Source organism: Vanellus vanellus, assembly GCF_965231255.1.
Source record: "Vanellus vanellus genome assembly, chromosome: 3".
NCBI classification, from domain to species: domain Eukaryota; kingdom Metazoa; phylum Chordata; class Aves; order Charadriiformes; family Charadriidae; genus Vanellus; species Vanellus vanellus.
In genome coordinates, this window is record NC_138907.1 from 5,231,227 (window position 1) to 5,249,473 (window position 18,247).

At 38.6% G+C, this 18,247-nt stretch overlaps 1 protein-coding gene across 1 annotated transcript in view; it reads right to left on the bottom strand.

Moving 5' to 3' along the window:
• Window positions 1-18,247, bottom strand: part of PUS10 (pseudouridine synthase 10) — a 31,821-nt gene that overhangs the window by 11,929 nt on the left and 1,645 nt on the right. Inside the window, exons 3-8 of the mRNA XM_082481538.1 lie at window positions 16,419-16,685; window positions 14,677-14,763; window positions 8,358-8,392; window positions 6,801-6,912; window positions 5,034-5,095; window positions 2,435-2,480 (exon numbers count right to left, since the gene is read on the bottom strand). Coding sequence (XP_082337664.1) covers window positions 2,435-2,480; window positions 5,034-5,095; window positions 6,801-6,912; window positions 8,358-8,392; window positions 14,677-14,763; window positions 16,419-16,685 — 609 coding nt within the window. The remainder of the gene's footprint in view (window positions 1-2,434; window positions 2,481-5,033; window positions 5,096-6,800; window positions 6,913-8,357; window positions 8,393-14,676; window positions 14,764-16,418; window positions 16,686-18,247) is intronic.

The window sequence follows — 18,247 nt, forward strand, 5'->3', positions numbered from 1 at the left end:
ACGTGTCGGTTTCCTCACTCTGTTTATACACAGAAAAAAAATAACAAGCGCTACTGACTTTCAGCAGGTCTAAAGTTACTGTCGCACTTCCAAAGAAACCTACTCCAGCTCCTTAGAATATTCAATTGCTAAGCCTGCCCTTTGGTTAGCTGAAATAAATGTTAAGCATATCTTTGGAAACTATCTTATTTCAGATGATAAACAAAAGCGTGCAAAAGAAAGAACAAAAACCAGTAGTTCTTGGCAGCTCAGGTCCAAATTTACAAAATAGATTAAAACCAGAACCCTAAATCCATGAAGAGAAACCTAAACCAGCTTCCCCATTTTCAAAAGTTAAGTATACCTAAGCCCCAGCTTTTATCTCAGTGACAGTAGGCAGCTAGCTCTTCTGAAAATAAGACTGTTGAGTAGGTATCTGTTTATAAAGTTCAAAAGTTCATTCATACTCAGAAGAAAGGGCTCTGAATGGTAGGGCTTGGCAGTTCTCGAACTGTGGAGGGCAAGCAACTTCAGACTCCCAAGCTGCATCGATTCACAAGGGTGAACTGATGGTAGAAGCAGTAATAATAGTACAATAGTGGCAGGAGCCACGACTACCGTCCTCCAGGCATAGCCAGGTGCTGCTGTTGATAACTCAAGTGAGGCTAAGGCAGAAAACACAGAATTTAGGTTCCTAGAACAGGAGAAACAAGTGTTGTAACAGATGAGGTGGAATCCTACTTTAGGAAGGCTGAGGACAACAGAAGGTCTCTAAATGAACCTCCTAATTAAAGCATGATCAGCTATGAGATCAAACCATATTGCCCAGAGTTTTATCCAGTCAGGTCTTGAAATCCTCCGAGGATGGAGCCCGCACACCCTCTCTGCATAGCCTGCTCTGCTGTCCAACGGTCCTCACAGTAACAAGTTTTTTCTTACATCTACTCCAAACCTCACATTTCAACTTCTTTCTGCTGTCTCTCATCCTTCCACCATGCACTCTGATGAACAGCCTGGCTCTCTGTTCTCAATAATCTCTCTGTTGGTACTAGAGGGACATTCAGTTGGGTCTCCCTGAAAGCCTTCTCTTCTCCAAGCTGAAGAAGTCCAAGTTTCTCAGCCTCTCCTCCTAGGGCATGTGCTCCAGCCCCCCAACTGGCTTGATGGCCATCTGCTGAATTTTCAATTTAATGTTGTCTTTTTTTTGCAAACTGGATTGGGGATTTGGAAAAATACCTGAAAAATACTGGGTTACTTTGGGACAATTCAAGTCTTTGCTCTAACACAAGGCTCCTGGATGCCTTCAGGAAAGCTGCTCCTTCTCCTTCTAAGCATGTTAGAGATAATAGCACTTCCCTTCCTTGTAGAACAGATGAACTGGAAACCCCTTAAACTAGCAGTAGGTTTAAATAACTGTCTACAGCAGATGACGCAGAAATTTTCACTCAGAACCCAGTTTTTATACTGCTTCTCTGATTAACACAGCCCTTGAAGCTAGCTTCAAGCACAGCTTCTTTGTAAGGATGAACCTCTGATGGCTCTTCAGAGTCGGTATTTTTTCCTTTCGATTCCCCTACATCTTGTTGCCTGTGTGGTTTTAACAGCCAGGCCCTGCTGGTTTAGCTCCTTATGTGGGATTTCCCCCCTTTTAAAGGAAAGCAATGCAGCAAGCAGTGAGTTATAACAATGCAATCCTTCTAAAAAAAGACTTGCATTTATTGGTCAGGTGGAGTAGAGTAGGCAGAACTCCTGGGTCAGACTGCCTCTGCCAAATGTCGGTAGACTCTTCACCAGAAAGAATAAAAGGCCTTACACAGGCTTCTGATAGAAGTTACTTTTTCTCCCTCTGATCACACCAACTGTCCTACTTACATCAGTTTCTCTCCAACTGTTTTTTTATTCTTACATGTCCTCTTTTCCGTCAATGACTATGTGTGTGCTGGGGGCCTGCAACAAGTGGCAAGGTCCCTCTTCTTTTCTCCCCTCCTCTAGAGGATAAAACCATCCTGCATGTATTGTGTCTTTCATTCAGACCAGAGGACATGAAAACTGCAATGCGATCGTTCTCTTTCAGCTGTGGAGCCTCATCTTCTCCATGTGACTTATCTGAACTGTTTCACCCACAGAGAGCTTGAGGGTCATCTTTTATGCTACATTTAATGCATGACAATCAAATTCCTAGATCTTAAAGAGAACGTTCCTAAAATTACGGCCTTTAAACAGTCTGGAAAATGATTGAAGAAAAGCACCAAGCGCCTAGTTTTCCTAAGCAGAGAAACGTTAGCTGAATAAGGAGACAACTTTTTTTTTCAGACAATTGAAAACTGGAGAGATTTTTCATGAAGGAAAACCAGATATTAAACACTGACTGAATACCCAGATAAATTCTTCATTGTAGCTACTGCTGTGAAATTCTGAATGTCGGAAAAGAAATAGAGCAATGATGAGATCCTACCTGTTTGTTCTTCGCTGGTTTGAAACAGTCTGGGCAGGCTGTGGCTCTAAATACAGGAATGAAAATTAGCTGTTACTCTTACAGGAAAACAAATAAACAGAGTTATAACCATGGCATGTACAGTGTCTTTGTACCAATATGCCCACTATCTCACTTCCCCAGCTTAGCACAGAGCGCATTTTAAAATTAACTTTATCCTAAACCACAAACGGTGGAAGGTGTGCGTTGCTTGATCTAGACAGAAATCATGGACAAAGCTGTGTAATCTCCTTTTGCTCTGACCAACACAAATGTGTCTCAGCTTTGAGATGGAACGGAAGAGCACACAAGAAGTTTAGCTTTCAGTCCTTTCTAATCCTTCTCAATAAAGGTCACGATTGATGTTTAAGTTCTGTGCAAGATTTGCTGACATCTTGAAACCTGTACTTGCTCTTCTTAGACACTACGAACTATAGATTCAAATTGCTGCTTCTGGATAGGAAAATTCAACTTACTACAGAAAAAGTAACCCCAGGTGTTCGATACCATTTGTGCTTTGCCTCTTCAAAAGGAAACTATTGGCTGTTTCACGAAAGTGAAAGCCAAGTCAGTGAAACACTTTTTCTGAGTACTGTAGAGGAAGTAGCTGTTCCTATTAGTGGATTTCTATGTATGCAGTTAGAGACAATTTCTAGCCTACAACACAATTTTCAACGCCTCTGTAACTACTTTAGACTATAAGGATGCAGGTCTACCTCTTGCTGTTTCTATGCAAGCAACTTGCCTGGGCAGTTTGTGACACAAAGCATCACTACTTCCCTCTTCCAGAATTTAAATTTAAACATAAATCTCCAAACATAAACTAACAAGAGTCAATTCAATCTTTGTGTCAAACCAAAGGTCACTTTAGTACACCTACTTACACATAATTGTGTAAGAACAGCTTGAGAGATGAGAAATTGCAGATGCCATACTTGGAAATCCCACGCAAAAGCATACCTGGAGGAGTTCTCCAAGTTGAGACAAGGTCCTGCTTTGCTTCCACAAAAAACATGACTGTCATTACTAAAGCTGTGACAACTGTCCAGTTTACCATATTTACATCAAAACCAAACCATTGTCTCAGAATATGCCCAGAGACAGCCATTCACATATGCAGAATGCCTTGACACCTGAGAAACTACTATGTAATTAAGTTAGGTAATATGCTGTCACTTCAGAAAAATGTCTAAAACCTTTATTGCTGTTTAAGTACGCTACGAAGAGAAGGCAAGTAAAGGGATATTGTCAAGTCACATGGAATAAAGCTGAGTAGTTGGAATGTGGAATGGAACTTCTTTACAGCTTTTACCTCTACAGCGATTCCACTTGGAGCGCTAACCTTGGCACCATAACATGCTTGGCAGCAACATTTTTGAAAGGTCACAAAAAGGATGGAAGGATGAGCTGAAGATAATTGCCAAGAGGTTTCAGAAGAAGGAAGAGCACTACAGGAAACAAGAACTGATCAAGTAAAACTAAATAAATAAGAACAAAAGGGGGCAGGATCCAGAAACTTTTGAGTTTTTACAGGATTGCAGGTACCGTTGTTTAGAATTGTACCCTGGTCCTACTACTTTCTCCCCCTTTTGCCCAGTCTTGAAGAAGCTGGACAGGAAAGAAGTTCAGCAAACGCTGGTAATAATTCTTCCTAATACCAGGTATGTCACCCAAAATGCATTCCCTCACCCCCTACACCAAGACATATGAAGGATGCAGTTGCTGAAAACCAAGTAAGTGGCATATTGGGCATTCAAACAAAGATCACAAATTGCCAGAAGGGGTAAAATCAGGGAAATATATAAAGGCTGCAAAGGAAATATCTAGTCTCAAGAACTGAAGGCCCTATGCAACAGGGAAGTCAGAAATTCTATGCTGAGACTATTTCTCTGCTAGTATTTAACTTGCCGTAGGAGCACAAACAATGAAACTGAGTGAAACTTAAATCTTCCAGGAAGCATCAGCAAACAGGAAGAGCGAACCCAATTATCCAGACTATACTACAGCTAGATTTTGAGAAATCAGATTAAATGGTAGCTAAATTCACAGAAATATTTTGCTTCTTTGTGTATAGCAGACACCCTACTGGGCCAGCCCAAAAACTATGTGTAGTGGCCAGGGAACTTCCGTTTGTTTTAATCAACCAGCTCAGTTGGATTAATTCACTTCAAAGGTTTCCCTCCCATCCATGTCTCCTATAAGAGCAGAAAACCTAGGCATGACCTCAAAATATTCTCCCACCTGCAACTACATGTTTATTAATTTATTTTTCAAAATGATATGGCTATATTGAAGGGGCTAATGACTTTGAAAAGGGCTGAAACTGAACAACTCATCTGAATTTTCTCCTTCCAGTCCAAATCAAAATTCCGGATGATTTTGTTTATTGGCTTTAAAGCACAGAATTAACCAGAGATGGTGTAACTTTAAGCTCCGCAACTCTATCTGAATATGAGGAAGTTTAGATGCAGGCCCCATTCTAGTTTATAAACACTGCATATTCTCATCTGTAGCAAATCCAAACCAACAATGTTGCACAATATTTAGATAAAGATCTTTTGTTATTTATATAAAAACTTACAGGAAATGGCACTCCTCCTCTGTTTCTGGGTGAGCAAAGACCACGCTAACTTCAAACAAACTCTAAATTAAAAAAAAAAAAAAAAGAACAAAAAAGAAGGCGGTAATAGTTTTTTAAACAAATAGGAAGGATATTCTCAAGCATCCTTAGTATTAGGAAAACAGTAAAGATGTAGTCAAAAGAGAAAATAACCCATTTATTCTACAACATCATCTAAAGACATTAAAACATGTGCCATAATAGCATTTGCATTTCTGAAGTAACCAAAGATGATCTGAGGCCACTTCAAAAACATGAGTGACCTACACATCATAGATACGAGCCCCATTTTGCACAGGGGGAACTGAGTCAGAGACTGTGTATGCTCAAAGCCTATTACGGTCACTAAACTTAACAAACCTTCTGGGAGAGCAGTGCATAGCGTGGAATAAAGATAAAACCCCTGCAGTAGTCACCACTGTAAAATTTTGTCAGGGGCTTCGTTTGCAATGACTGGATGGCCTTGGGGCAAAGAAAGGCAACATGTCCTAGCGGACTGACAGCTAGACCAGAAACTCTAGTGTAATCTCAGTTCTACCCCCAATTCCCTCTTTGGCCTTGGGCAAACAACACTCATTACTTCGGTTATTCAGACACCGGAATACCTCAAGAGGGCTATTGAAAAGATTGGCTAATATTCAAGTGCCTTGTAGATAAAGAGCACTAGACAAGTAACTTTTATGGTACAATGATGTCTGGAGTGGCTCAGTGTCGAAGCATCGTAGAGCTTTTGCTAACTTGGTATGTAAGAAGTTTGTTTCTTCTTGGATCATCTTCAGGGTAACTAAGCGTTTCTTTCTTCACTAAGACAAAAAGGATGCTTTCCATTAGCACTCCTGGGAAAAGACAATCTGTAATTATTACGGAAGCTGACAAATCAATGTAAAGACTAAGTGAGTCTAGTCCTGGGGTCAGTCCTATGGCTGATGACAAGTAAAAACTGCAGACTGCCTTGTCCTCAGCAGGAATTGTAGCCAAGTTTGCAGAGATTTTACATTCAAGATGACAGTGTTTCTGAATTTGTCTGGCAACATCTGAATGTCATGTTCAGTCAATGCATTTCAGAAACATTTTAAGAATGTTAGTCAGAATCTGGAAGTTGGAAACAGCATTTGAAAAAACATTTCTATTGCCTACTCACAGGTATTGCAGGTTCCAACATGCCTATCTATCTCTAGCATTCATTAAAGTGAACAAGGACCAATCTTTTATCTGTCAGTATGTTTCAGAAATATATTTTACCAATAGAATTTAACACGCTAACAACCTTAACCGTTTATCTCTCAGAGCAGTAACAATGGTGGAAGTAATAGGAGAATAAAGAAAGAATGTGTGAGCATTCCTTAGCCTCTGGAAAACAGAGATCCTGGAAAATGAGAAAACTGAAAAAGTCTCATTGATAAAAGGAGGGTGGCAGCCCAAGTGCAAGAGATTTAGCAAAAGACTACAATGGTTTCAGAAGATGCAATGGCCTATGTGTACAAAAATGAAGACTGGACTCCTCAGTACTGACACTTGGAGATCTCTGGTTAAAAGAACTTCCCCTCTGCTTCCCCCTACACTGAATATAAGGGTAGTGCAACTTGTTTATCTGTTAATGAGGGAAAGAAGTATCTATTTTTATTTTTTCCCGCATATATATAAGTGTATAAATATGTATACACACACAAGCACATATTAAAAAAAAAAACCATACAGAAAAAAAGTGTTTTCTTATTTATACAACACCTTTCCGTCAGCAGGAACACCCAACTCTTCTGACAATTGGGGATGAATAATCCACTTATACGCTTCTTTCAGCTGAACAATGTCATCCTTTTTCAAGGAAAGGCCCAGTTTTCTGAATCACATAGACAAAGAAATAATAACTTGCACAGGAGTCTGTCAAAGATAGATATATGACATACAGTGTTTGAAGACAAACTTAAGTAACTAGTCCCAGGTAAACAAACAATGCACAAATAAAAAATACTAAGCACACAGACCATGGCACAAAAGTGTGAAAGGCTGTTCCAAGACCTCCTATAACGGCACTGAATCTTTGTACTGAATTAACAAACAAAGTGTCGAGGAAACATTAAGGCCAGACCAGGATTCTACGTAAGATGTTTCCCAATAAAAACCTAAGAGTTTGGCAGGGAGTAGCTAGAAGTGTAGCTACTTGAGCTACAGTCAGCTCAAGCCAACTGAGGACTCTGCTGCCTCCTCCCAGCCTCTGGCCATGCACTCCTGTCAGCACTTGCATGCTGGCACTACGCAGCATGGTAAGTAATACCAGTCCACTGATCCCACTTTAAGCAAACCTTGATCCACCAAAAAAAGGTTTGGTTTTCAGCTAGATCAGTGAGATGATCAGCTCTCTGCGTGGTCACATAAGCACGTATGTTAACACAAGAAAGACAGAAAGTACATGCAGATGGAGGCTAGATCCTTCTGATAGTAAATCAACATCTAGTTCAGCCTAAGTAAACTGTGTATCTGGAACCTGCAGGGCAGCACCTGTGATACTTGTGAAGGAACCTCCTGTCCAGCTTCCAGCCTAAATAATATCTTGTTTTGCCTTGTTGCTGTTTGCCTGTGGTTTTTTTCACTAACGTTTAAAAATAGATTATTTTTTTCTGCGTAAAAGAATGCGCACTGAGGAAAATCATGCCATAGCTTCATGGTAGATCACAAGTTGCAAAAGTCTTTCCAGACTTTACCTGGAGAAGAGCTGAGAAAGAGATATGCACAAAAACCCTTTGGTGTTTTTTTTTTTTTTAATAAAATAAAAAAATCATTAAGACTTATTTTTATTGTTAAAAGGGCGACCTGGTCCTTCATTAAAGTAGGGCATGAACTCCAGTGGGCACAAATTCCTAAAACGAAAAGCCCAGATGACAACCTCAGTTGATCTTGCTGGGACAGGCTCAACTACCTCTGTTGGTACAAGACCAGGCCTCGACTCCTGTGTCTTTGCCTATGGAGAGAGAAATTAAAAGGAGCAGATGCCTGTAAGGATACCAGCATATATGTTATGGACATAGGAGGTGAGTCTACATATTCCACAACTGTTAGCAAAAGTACCTTTATATGAATGCAACAGTCTTGACCTCAAAATACAGCATTCATTGCTTAGTTAAAATTTTCTCTTAACATACGTGTCTCAGCAGGTCTACTGCATTAAGTGGTTTCTCATTTCTACTATGCTGGAAAAAAGTTATAGTAAGAGTATCTCCCCATTCTCTAAATCTGGAGAACTCTCTAACAGAAGTGGTATGAGGGTTGCCAAAAGAAGTTACTCACCCCATTTCCTGTTTTACCAGCAGCCAAGCAGCACGCTACAGGTCATCAGCCAAGCCCAGGAAGAAGAGAGTAAAAAAAAAAAGGCAAGTGAAATTAAGGTTCAAAACTCAAAACTCCCAACAATTTGACAGACTGTTATCAGAAGGAAAGATGTTTTAAAAACTCAGGACAAAAAGGAAGTATTAGGATTTTAATTTAGCTTTTGCTTTACAAGTGGAAAGATAGAATTGGTATTTGGTTTTATTTGTAAGGCATCGCTTTGCAATTCACCTCAATTCCTTTCTGGCTTTAAAAAAAAGGTCAGGCTGCACTAAACACACTTTGAAACTTGATACTAACACTACAACTAGAAAAAAACTCTGACAGCCTAAGTCAAGTGCAACTAGTAGTTATCTACCATGCAGAGGAATGAAAGAAAGTGTCTAAATGGAAGGTATATGAAAACTGATTTGACATATTAATTTAAAAAAAAAAGTTATCATCCCTTACAAAAAACATTAAATAAAAGATATACTTCGTCTTGTGGAAATCATGAACCCTTTTGCTGAGGACTGACCCCTTATTTAAAGCATACCACTTAGTTTAGGAGACATAGGCTGCATATGAGAAAGCAGAGGAACAGAAGGAATAATTCTAGAAATCGGAGGGAGCTTTTAGTACAAACGCTCAGGTTCACTAATAATTATTATCACGATGCATACATAGGAATGGCTGGAAGATGTGATCATGAGAATCCTGGGCAGATCCAACCTTGAACTCTATTTTTTCATTTCCCAATTGCCCTTCTGTTACATTGTGCAGATCCTCTGTGAATGCCACCTTCTGCAGCTCCTGATACACTTCTTTGAGTGGAGGTTCCAAGAAGTATTATTTGCTTTGCATGGGTGATCATGGGATAATTCAGAGACTTCACAAGGTCTCTGTCCAACCTTGTGCTTCTAACAGGATCGGCTATGAAATCAGACAAGGTTGCTCAGGGCTCTTTCCAGTTCTTGAAAATGTCCAGGAATGGAGACTGCACCACCTCTCAGGACAACCTGCTCTAATGTTTGATAGTCCTCAATTCGTGCATTGTAAATACTTCCTCAAACTCTACCCCTCTCCTCTAGCAGCCTTACGTTTGTAAAGAAACACAATGTAGCAAGGCCCTTAGATGCGACTCTGCCCAGGAAAGAAGACCATAAACCATCACTTAGGTGTCCCAGCCAACACATGGAACTCAGCAGTGTAAGAATTAACAATGGTTATGACAAAGATCAAAAGCAGAATTAAAATAAGCAGTGGTATGAAAGGACATAGAAAAACACAAAAGTAAGCACAAAGGAGCAACAGCCATCAAATCAGTGCAGCAATAACAGACTTGAACAAAATTAAAAAGGATCAAGAAATTGAAGACTTCCAAACAACATTGCTTATGCCAAAAGCTTCCAAAAGTGTATCTTTACCACACCCTGCTCTGGGGAGCCAAACATTTTAGAGGTGCACCTCTTGGCAGTCTCATTCACTTCTCTTTGTACTGATGTATTGATTCTACAAGATGATCTATTACTTCAGTGAAGTAGCTGTTCAGCACTTTGGGCTTTAAATTTTGCTTCTGTGTGGGCCAAGAGTGACTGCCATTCTCTGCATCACAATGAAAACGCACCTTACTAACCTGAAGCGCCTTACAGTTAACCAGAATTTTAACTTTGAAATGGCCTTTCTATTAGGTCTTTAATTAAGTGGGAAAAAAAATGATGTTGGACACATACAATGTTTCCATTGCAACAGAATGTCAGTGCAAAAGAAATTAATAAGAAGAGAAAAGCTCCCCTCAAAACTTTCTACAATGAAGGACAGACAGCAATAACATTCTCAGTTCTTCCTCTACTAACAACAACAACAACAACAAAATACATTAAGACTGGCAGGATGCTACTTAACTAATAGAACCTGTACTGTCAAGACACAGTCTGGACACCTGTCTCACCATCCTCACTAAAGATGAATTCCAAAAAATCATGTTGTTTGGCTTGAAACAACTACAATATGGGGACTGCAGACTACTAGTAAAGTGTCAGAAAGGTGACTCCATATGCTTTTCATACAACCCTATACGCAACGTCCAAAAGAGTTTGTATCTCAAAAGCAGTGAAAATCGCTGATTTAAATTCATGTTTGAAAACATGCACCAAACTTAAAGGAGCAGAGCCAAGATCACATCACCTTTTCATTGGTATTGGAAGGAACCACATCACAGATCTCTCTTACAGGTTGATAGAGGACCTCAATAAAAAAAAAGTCTATTATCCTTCCTTTGGTACATCTAAAAGAAGGAGGGAATCCTAAAAGCAGTGTTAGAAATATTAAGGGGAAAGAGGGATAGCAAAGAGAGGACACAAACTTTGTTAGATACATGATACACAAAACTGCACGCTACTGAACAAAATAAATATAGTTGTATTGATGGAATACTGTTTACTCAAATTCGCTGTGAGTCATTATCCTGCATATGTAGACCTTTGCTTCACAGAACACCATGAAGTATATTGTAATCTTGTTTGCATAGTAACTCAGATAAAATCATACATAAAAATAGTTTCCAATTGAAATTCCTTGAACATAATTCTGAACTAGAGAATATGACAACCATAGAACTGGGTCTAGAAATCTGCATTTGACAAATGCCAATTTAAAAAATCTGATACGCCTTGATTTAAAGGACGTGTAGGTTTGGTACTCACTTGGGTGGCTAATCTCACTCCTTTTCCCTGTTTTACGGGGGTACAATTACAAAATAGAGAAAACTTCTGCATGTAACTATGCTAAAATGAGACCACAAGTCAAATTTCATCTCCTCTCTCTTGACTTCAAAATTGAAAGAGAATTCAAGAAATTGCTTTCCCCCTTCAATTAAGAGGAAACAATAGATTAGGGTACTGTGAGCACGGAAGCCAAAAGATATTCCAAATCACATTCAATCACCAAGCCAGCCAAACCCCTCTACTCCTACGCCTTCACTCCCCTGCTCTACTCTCTCCCAGCTGTATGTGAAGCAGGGGATCAGATCCCTCCACTTCATAATTATTTTATGTTTGTGAAGTGGTTTGAAAATGAAAAATGCTCATTACAGAGCTCAAGCCTGCAGGGCAATGCTTAACAGCAAATATATTTCTGAAATACACTAGCTCAGGCACTATATTGATTACAAGCTGCAGGATATTATTCTAATGCTATCTGAGGGATCACAGTGGCAACAGTTGAAATACCATGTGCAATCCCAGCCACAGCATTTTTTCACTCTATTAGAAAAGAGCTTCGAGATGGGGAATTCCATGATGAGGTATACACTGTCCTACAGGGAGTAATGACTACAGATGCTATTTGCATTAACGTCCTTGTAGCAAGTACCAGGATGATGGATCACAACTGAGACTACAGACATAGCTAACAGTCAGTCTTTTGAAGGGCATGACTCACTTCATATTCTAATATAGTCGTCTGACATAAACTTGGGACTCCTGTATTTATGATTTATTTTAATCGAATATCCTACTTGTGGAAAGAGGTGATAGCTTCTTTGCATTACAGATACAAATACTTCGCAAATGTAAATTTTATGTCCCACTCTTCTCCAGCTCCTACCATACATTTTAGACTTGGCAGGATGACAACTGTCATAATTAAATTAGTTGAAGGTAATATTAAAAGGCAGTTTCTGATTTTTTGTTAAAAAGAAGTCAGAGAAAATCTGTGTGTCGGACAAAAGGTCAATGGGAGGGATGCTGTCTTTGGGGTGTCCTTTTGTGATAAAATTACATATGTTCTTGTGCAGTGCAGTTCAAAGAATTAAAAGCAGAATTTAACAAAAGACCTCTTTTCAACACAAAGCATTTGGAGGTATTTGAGATATTTTGATACATTATATTACTTGCTGCTTTTCTGTAACTGTAGAACAGGAACTGTTTTTACCAATTATTTTTTGAAGTGATAGGTGGTAAATAACCCCCCATGATTTTAAAGAGGTTCTTTCTCCACCATCATCCTCGTGCACCCCTTCAGCTAGAGCACAGCTACACAACCAGCAGATTTAGCGTTTGGCAAGACTAAAGGGATGGAATAGAATGGACAGCAGGAACTTCCTAATGCAGACCTGCTCACAGACAAACTAAAACTGTTTCCAAAGAGAACAGATGTGGTTTTGGAGATTCCTGCTCGCTCATCTCACTCCACCTATTAGTTTCTGGACCCACACCACAACTTTTATTCCCTTGGTTGTACCAAGCACTGTAGAATTGTTTGTCTGCTTGAACATAAGGACAAGATACCTTGAATGAAGCTGATCAACAGGTTAAAAATTACATCTCACCCCTTTTATCAAACTAATAATTTATTGAACTTAGAAGTCAAAATTATTAAAAAGTAATAAACCTGTGTTTCTACCAATTGCATTTGCCAAGTCAGTTTTCCCAGTCCACACAGTCTCAGTGTATCATCAACATTTCCATCAGCAAGAGGAGCTCTCTGAAGCAAACTACTATTTTTTGTTTCCATGTACAGCCAAGGCTGCCTCAAAAGCAAACAGAAACGCTTGCCCTGCTTGTTCAGATTAGTGTGAGAACATCACTGAGCTAGAACTGCAATGCAATGACACCCTCTATCGAGGCATTCTGGCAAAGACCCACAAGGAGGGTGAGGAAGAACAGCAGCATCAAATTTTTCTTTCCTTGCCTCCATCGTTACATAGCTATGCTACGGAAAATAGAAAAAATAAGTTATTTTTAAACTAGATAAACTAAAGTTGTCAAGCTAAAGATGCATAATGGAAATGTATTAAGAACTTGATAACATGGGAATTGCAGTTGGGACTCTAGCCAAAAGATTCTGTGCATTGCCTTGGTTTTGCTTATAGAGGCTATAATGAATAGAGTAAGGGAGGTCTCAGTAATGACTAGCAAAGGTAGACTGGAAATGGAAAAGACCTGATTAATCATACTCTAAAAATAGCAAGTCTCCTCTTTTTTTGAACACCTAAGCTTACACCGGGCATAAAGTTGGAGTAAGTGTGGCCTACATTTGGAGTTTTACAGAGCATCATGGGCACACATGCATGCATCCGTATACTCACCTAGCCTGAAAGTGCTTTTTTGACATATCTCACTTTTCGGATGACCATAAAATCAAATGGGAGTACGGAGGGTTCATCCATTCAGAAAGCACAAAGCAATTTATTCTGGTATTATTTTACCAGACACAGTGGCAGCTGAAGCAAACACACCAACTATGCTTAATTTCAGATGGGAAGTAGAGAATCTTATGTTCAAGAAGACTTAGAAGTAGAATGTGTGTTAGCACAATGCAGCTTTTACACTGGCATTTGCCCGAGATGCCAGAACTAACAGGACAAATCAACACAAAAAGTTTAGCAGATTAATTAACAATCAAACTGTGTGGGATAAGAATAGACCTCACCACAGGTTTATATAAATCCAAGACAACCTACGCTTCTTTCTGCCATGTTCACTGAAGCTTCTACTACATCATACCACAGCAGGCATCCATCATAAAGATTTACATGTTGGCCTTTAGAATAGTATTTTTACGTCACTTTATATCAGAAAGCAGAGGAACATCGTAAAACATCTCACAACTAAGCAAAAATTGTCGCTGTATTGATCAAGTTATACTATGCTTGATATTCTCCCTCAACTTAAAAAAAAATTACCAGGGTTATACACTCCTCCATATTATCATTATCCTCTGTAATTAAATGACTGAAATGTAAACAATTTAAGTTTGATTAAAATTGCAATCAAAATCAGTAGTTTTACAACTGCTATAACTGTAGTTTTACAAATCTAGATTTTCAACAATGCCCAAGACAGGTGACTATTAAAATGTGTATTTTCACATCATTTAAAATGCAGAACAGTTAAAGCGTTCATCTTCATATTCCTTCATTTGTATTCTGCACTACCAATTATCATTTATTTCAGGAAAGGCACCAGCTGTGCAGTTCCTTCTCCAAGAAGAACCACAAAGCAGAGCTGGCATCTGTACCAAAGGAAACAATACACTGAGGGTTTAAAGAAACTCCTTTTAGATTTTCAGATGTAAAGTAACTCCAGGGCTAACTGAAAACTGAAGTGACTCAGACACTTTATTAATTAAAATAATACTCACCAACAAGGAAGACGAGAGCAGACTTCACTTCGAGCATGTGTTTTTGGTTTTTTTAAACAATAGCAATTAAAAATCAAACCACCTCCAGCTTGTACATTCCACAGTTGCTTTCTTCAATATGCATTTAAGTTATGAAGAAATATCTGTAAACACTTACCTCCCTAACAGACAGCTGTGGGGGTAGCGACACAGAAAATATAAAACTAGTGAACTGGTAGTCAGCAGAATTAACCTTTTGGCACACCTGTAAACAAAAGGATTTTAATATTAAACCACAGCGATGGAACTGAGTTGATAATCTTTTAGAACACTCTTTATTCTAATGTAATCACCATAAATACATATTAATACACATTCAGATAGATGCTGAACGTACAAAACACAGTAATCCCTATTGAAATACAAGCTTTTTTGTTCCGTTAAAAAAAAGAAAGTTACTAATAAACTGCATCCTTATTGCTATGAAACAACTAAACTTGCCATTTTAAGGCTAAGACCAATTGTGTACCGAAATCTTAGTGCAATGAATTACACCACAGTGACCAAAGGCTAGAACAGCTGACTCAGAATGTCTTTCTTCATGGCAGTGGTACAATTCTATGACAATAAAAATATTTAAGATCCTGGGATAAAACAGGAACAAACAGGTATCCACAATACTAATTCATAATCACTCTTCATCATAAAAAATCATGTCTGTCACTGGAAATAAAGTAAGAACCCAAACACACATCAAACATTTCAAAGTAGGCTAGCAAGAGCTGATGGCTAGATGGGCCTACTGGAAGTAAGCTTAAACACACATGGAGAAGACGCCCAAATCATCAGTGATTTTAGTGAATGTTAAAGATTAATTCTGAGCTTTCAAGGTGAAATGAACATCTCAGGTAAGGAATTTCCTTATAAAATAATGCGGTTTTGCGGTGCCTTGACAAACGCTGTCAGATTTTTCATTGCTACTCAAACCAGTAGCTCTGAAACAAGTCTTAGAAGCTGATTCTGTAAAAATATATATACACTCTGCCACTAGAAACAAAAAAGAAACATCATGCACTGCTGAACAGAAACTATATACTATGCTTTATGTTTAGCCCCATTTTTAGATATATTCATGCTATTAAACCAAATTCTTTTCTATTAAAACTCTGTTAAACATCTCAAATGCAAGTGGGATTTTTCTCACTGATATTTCAGTTTGTCACATAAGCAATTTTATTGCTCAGAGATGATGTCTGCAACGCTCATTATGCCCATATTCTCTCCTAACTCGTATTTTCTCCATTGTCTACAGTCAGTTGCATCACCAAAACATTTTCTTCCTCAGTGGCTTTCTAAGTAGTAGTCCATGGTAAAGACAGACTCATGCTGTATTAGGAGCACGCAGAACATTAGGAACTAAGCTGAAGAGCACAGGGCTTGATGCCTCTTTATTTTCCTTTCATATAGCAAAAGTAAAGAGAGGTCAACATTTACAATCAGGTTTTCCTTGTAATCTAAGCAGCTGAACCACAGGTTATCTCCTAAATTCATCTAACCATGTATCTGTTTGTTCTTTTCTTAGGAAAATGTGGTCCTAGCAATCATTCCATTGCACCTGCAATGCTATGTTTTGAAAAATTACATTATGACAAAGTCTGCGTAAAATATGGTCACACCGCCAAATTTTATTTCCCAGCTGCACAGGAGGTATGTAACACTTTCAATAACCAGTACATAGTTGAATGGCGCCATCTACCTTTCAAATATTCAAAATAGGTAAATGTTTCAGTTTGTTTTCCAGTATCTTTCTCTCAATTGTTTAACTGCATGGTGTTTTTAATCACCAGCTCTATACTTTAGGCCCCAACATACTCAAGCGCCAATAAAAGTACACATAAAGGTTAAGAACTGGTTATCTACCTTTTTAACAAAATCAGTCTCGCAGAACTCCTGAAGAATTCCCAAACACACGTTGCAAACCTCTACAGCCGAGTTCTCCACTGCAGCATTTTCATTGTTAACCGAAGGAATCTGCTGTAGTGCTCCATTGTGGTTCAGATCATCAGGCTGTTCTTCTGTATGTTCAAGTCTGATTCTCTTACAAGGTGGATCAACCACATCAGAACAAACTGTATCTTCTTTTTCTTGATTATTTTTCAAAAATTCTTTTAAATCCTTCATCAAATCCTAACACAAACAGAGGAATCATACTGTTGTTGGTCTTCCCTCTTTTCTCCAAAGATGTAATAAGTGCTTACAAACACAATTCTAAAAGGCAGTACTAACCATTCCAGTTTAGCCTTAGTGTATGTAATTAATAACTTGGAATTTATACCAAAAGACATCTCCACAATTAAAAAGCTCCGAGCTGTATTGCTCTCAAAATGTTATCCAGAGAAATTGAATTCTGCTGAACAGACTTCTTTATCATCCAAGAAGAGTGAAAACATTTAACAGACCTGACTTGCAGAAATACATTTATCTTTGGCCCCATCACTATTCAATGAAAATAGATGTTTATGACCTTTTTGTCATTTAGATTATGTTAGCATTTAATTCCTCCAACTCCATTATCCCAGATGATTAGGAAGAGAGTTGGCTAGTATAGTTTGAGAAGAAAATGAGAGCAGATACAGGTGACGGTGAAATTAAATACATAGAGGAAGAACTTCATATAAAGAGGAAAGTCTACAAAATTTAAAGGATGTGCCTGCGAGGAGAATTATCTGCATGTCTCTGAATTCTAGGAAGGATGAGCGGCAGAGGCAAGACACAGTTCAGAAAGAAAGATTTAATAAAAGGTCTTCAGTAACAAAGAAAGCAGTTAATGTGTTGTTGCAAGTCAGAGGAAAATTAGGTAGAGATGCAAAAGAATAAAAAATGGCATACAGAATGATCTCAAATGATTGACAGAAAATGGAAAAGAATAAGAAAGAAAGGTATTAAAAATGAATTCTGGAGAGTCTAAACTTGAACAAAGGTGAAACAACAAAGACAGACATCAGAAGATGGAAGCATAAAGACAAATGATTAGACCAGGTAAATGGAGATGTTTACTTGGCCTAGACAATGAGAGAGGTCTCAAAGAACCAATACTGAGGAGGAGCAAATAGCCAAAAACAAGTTGAGGAGTATCAAATACAAGAACAAAGGCAAGAATGATTGTGCACAGTTAGGAAAAATTTGAAGAACACTGAATTTCAGCACTAAGGTCAGCTAAAAAGGATGCCTAATAACACTGTGTTCAACTGACTGAAAAAGGAAGGTTTATCCTTAACCTGCGCTCCACAATTCTTCAGTTACATCCCCCTACCAATTCTACCGAAAAAAGAAGGAAGTATGAGGCAAAAAGGTTTGGATCATAGATGGTTCCTCCTCTGCATCAGCTGCACTGCCCACAGCCCCTTTGCTACTTATTAAAGGAAAAAGAACAGAGGGAACAGTCATACCTGTTCTGCTTCAAAAGTGGTACAGCCATGCTGTGCAGAAGCTAACGCGCCCTGTTTTCTGGTGTTTTCAGGGAATACATAGCAACTTTCACAGTAAAGTTTAACATTTAACCCACAACAATTGTTATATTCTATGATTCTTGTAATTTCTCAAAATTGCACAGTGTAGCAGCAGTCATTTTTCATAACTCATTTTCAAAACATTTTCCTCTCAGGCAAAGAGCCCGAGAATACAACAATCTTCTCCTCCAAGGTAGTGCAAAGAACACTGCATTCATATGTTCACACGTTCTACTAGGA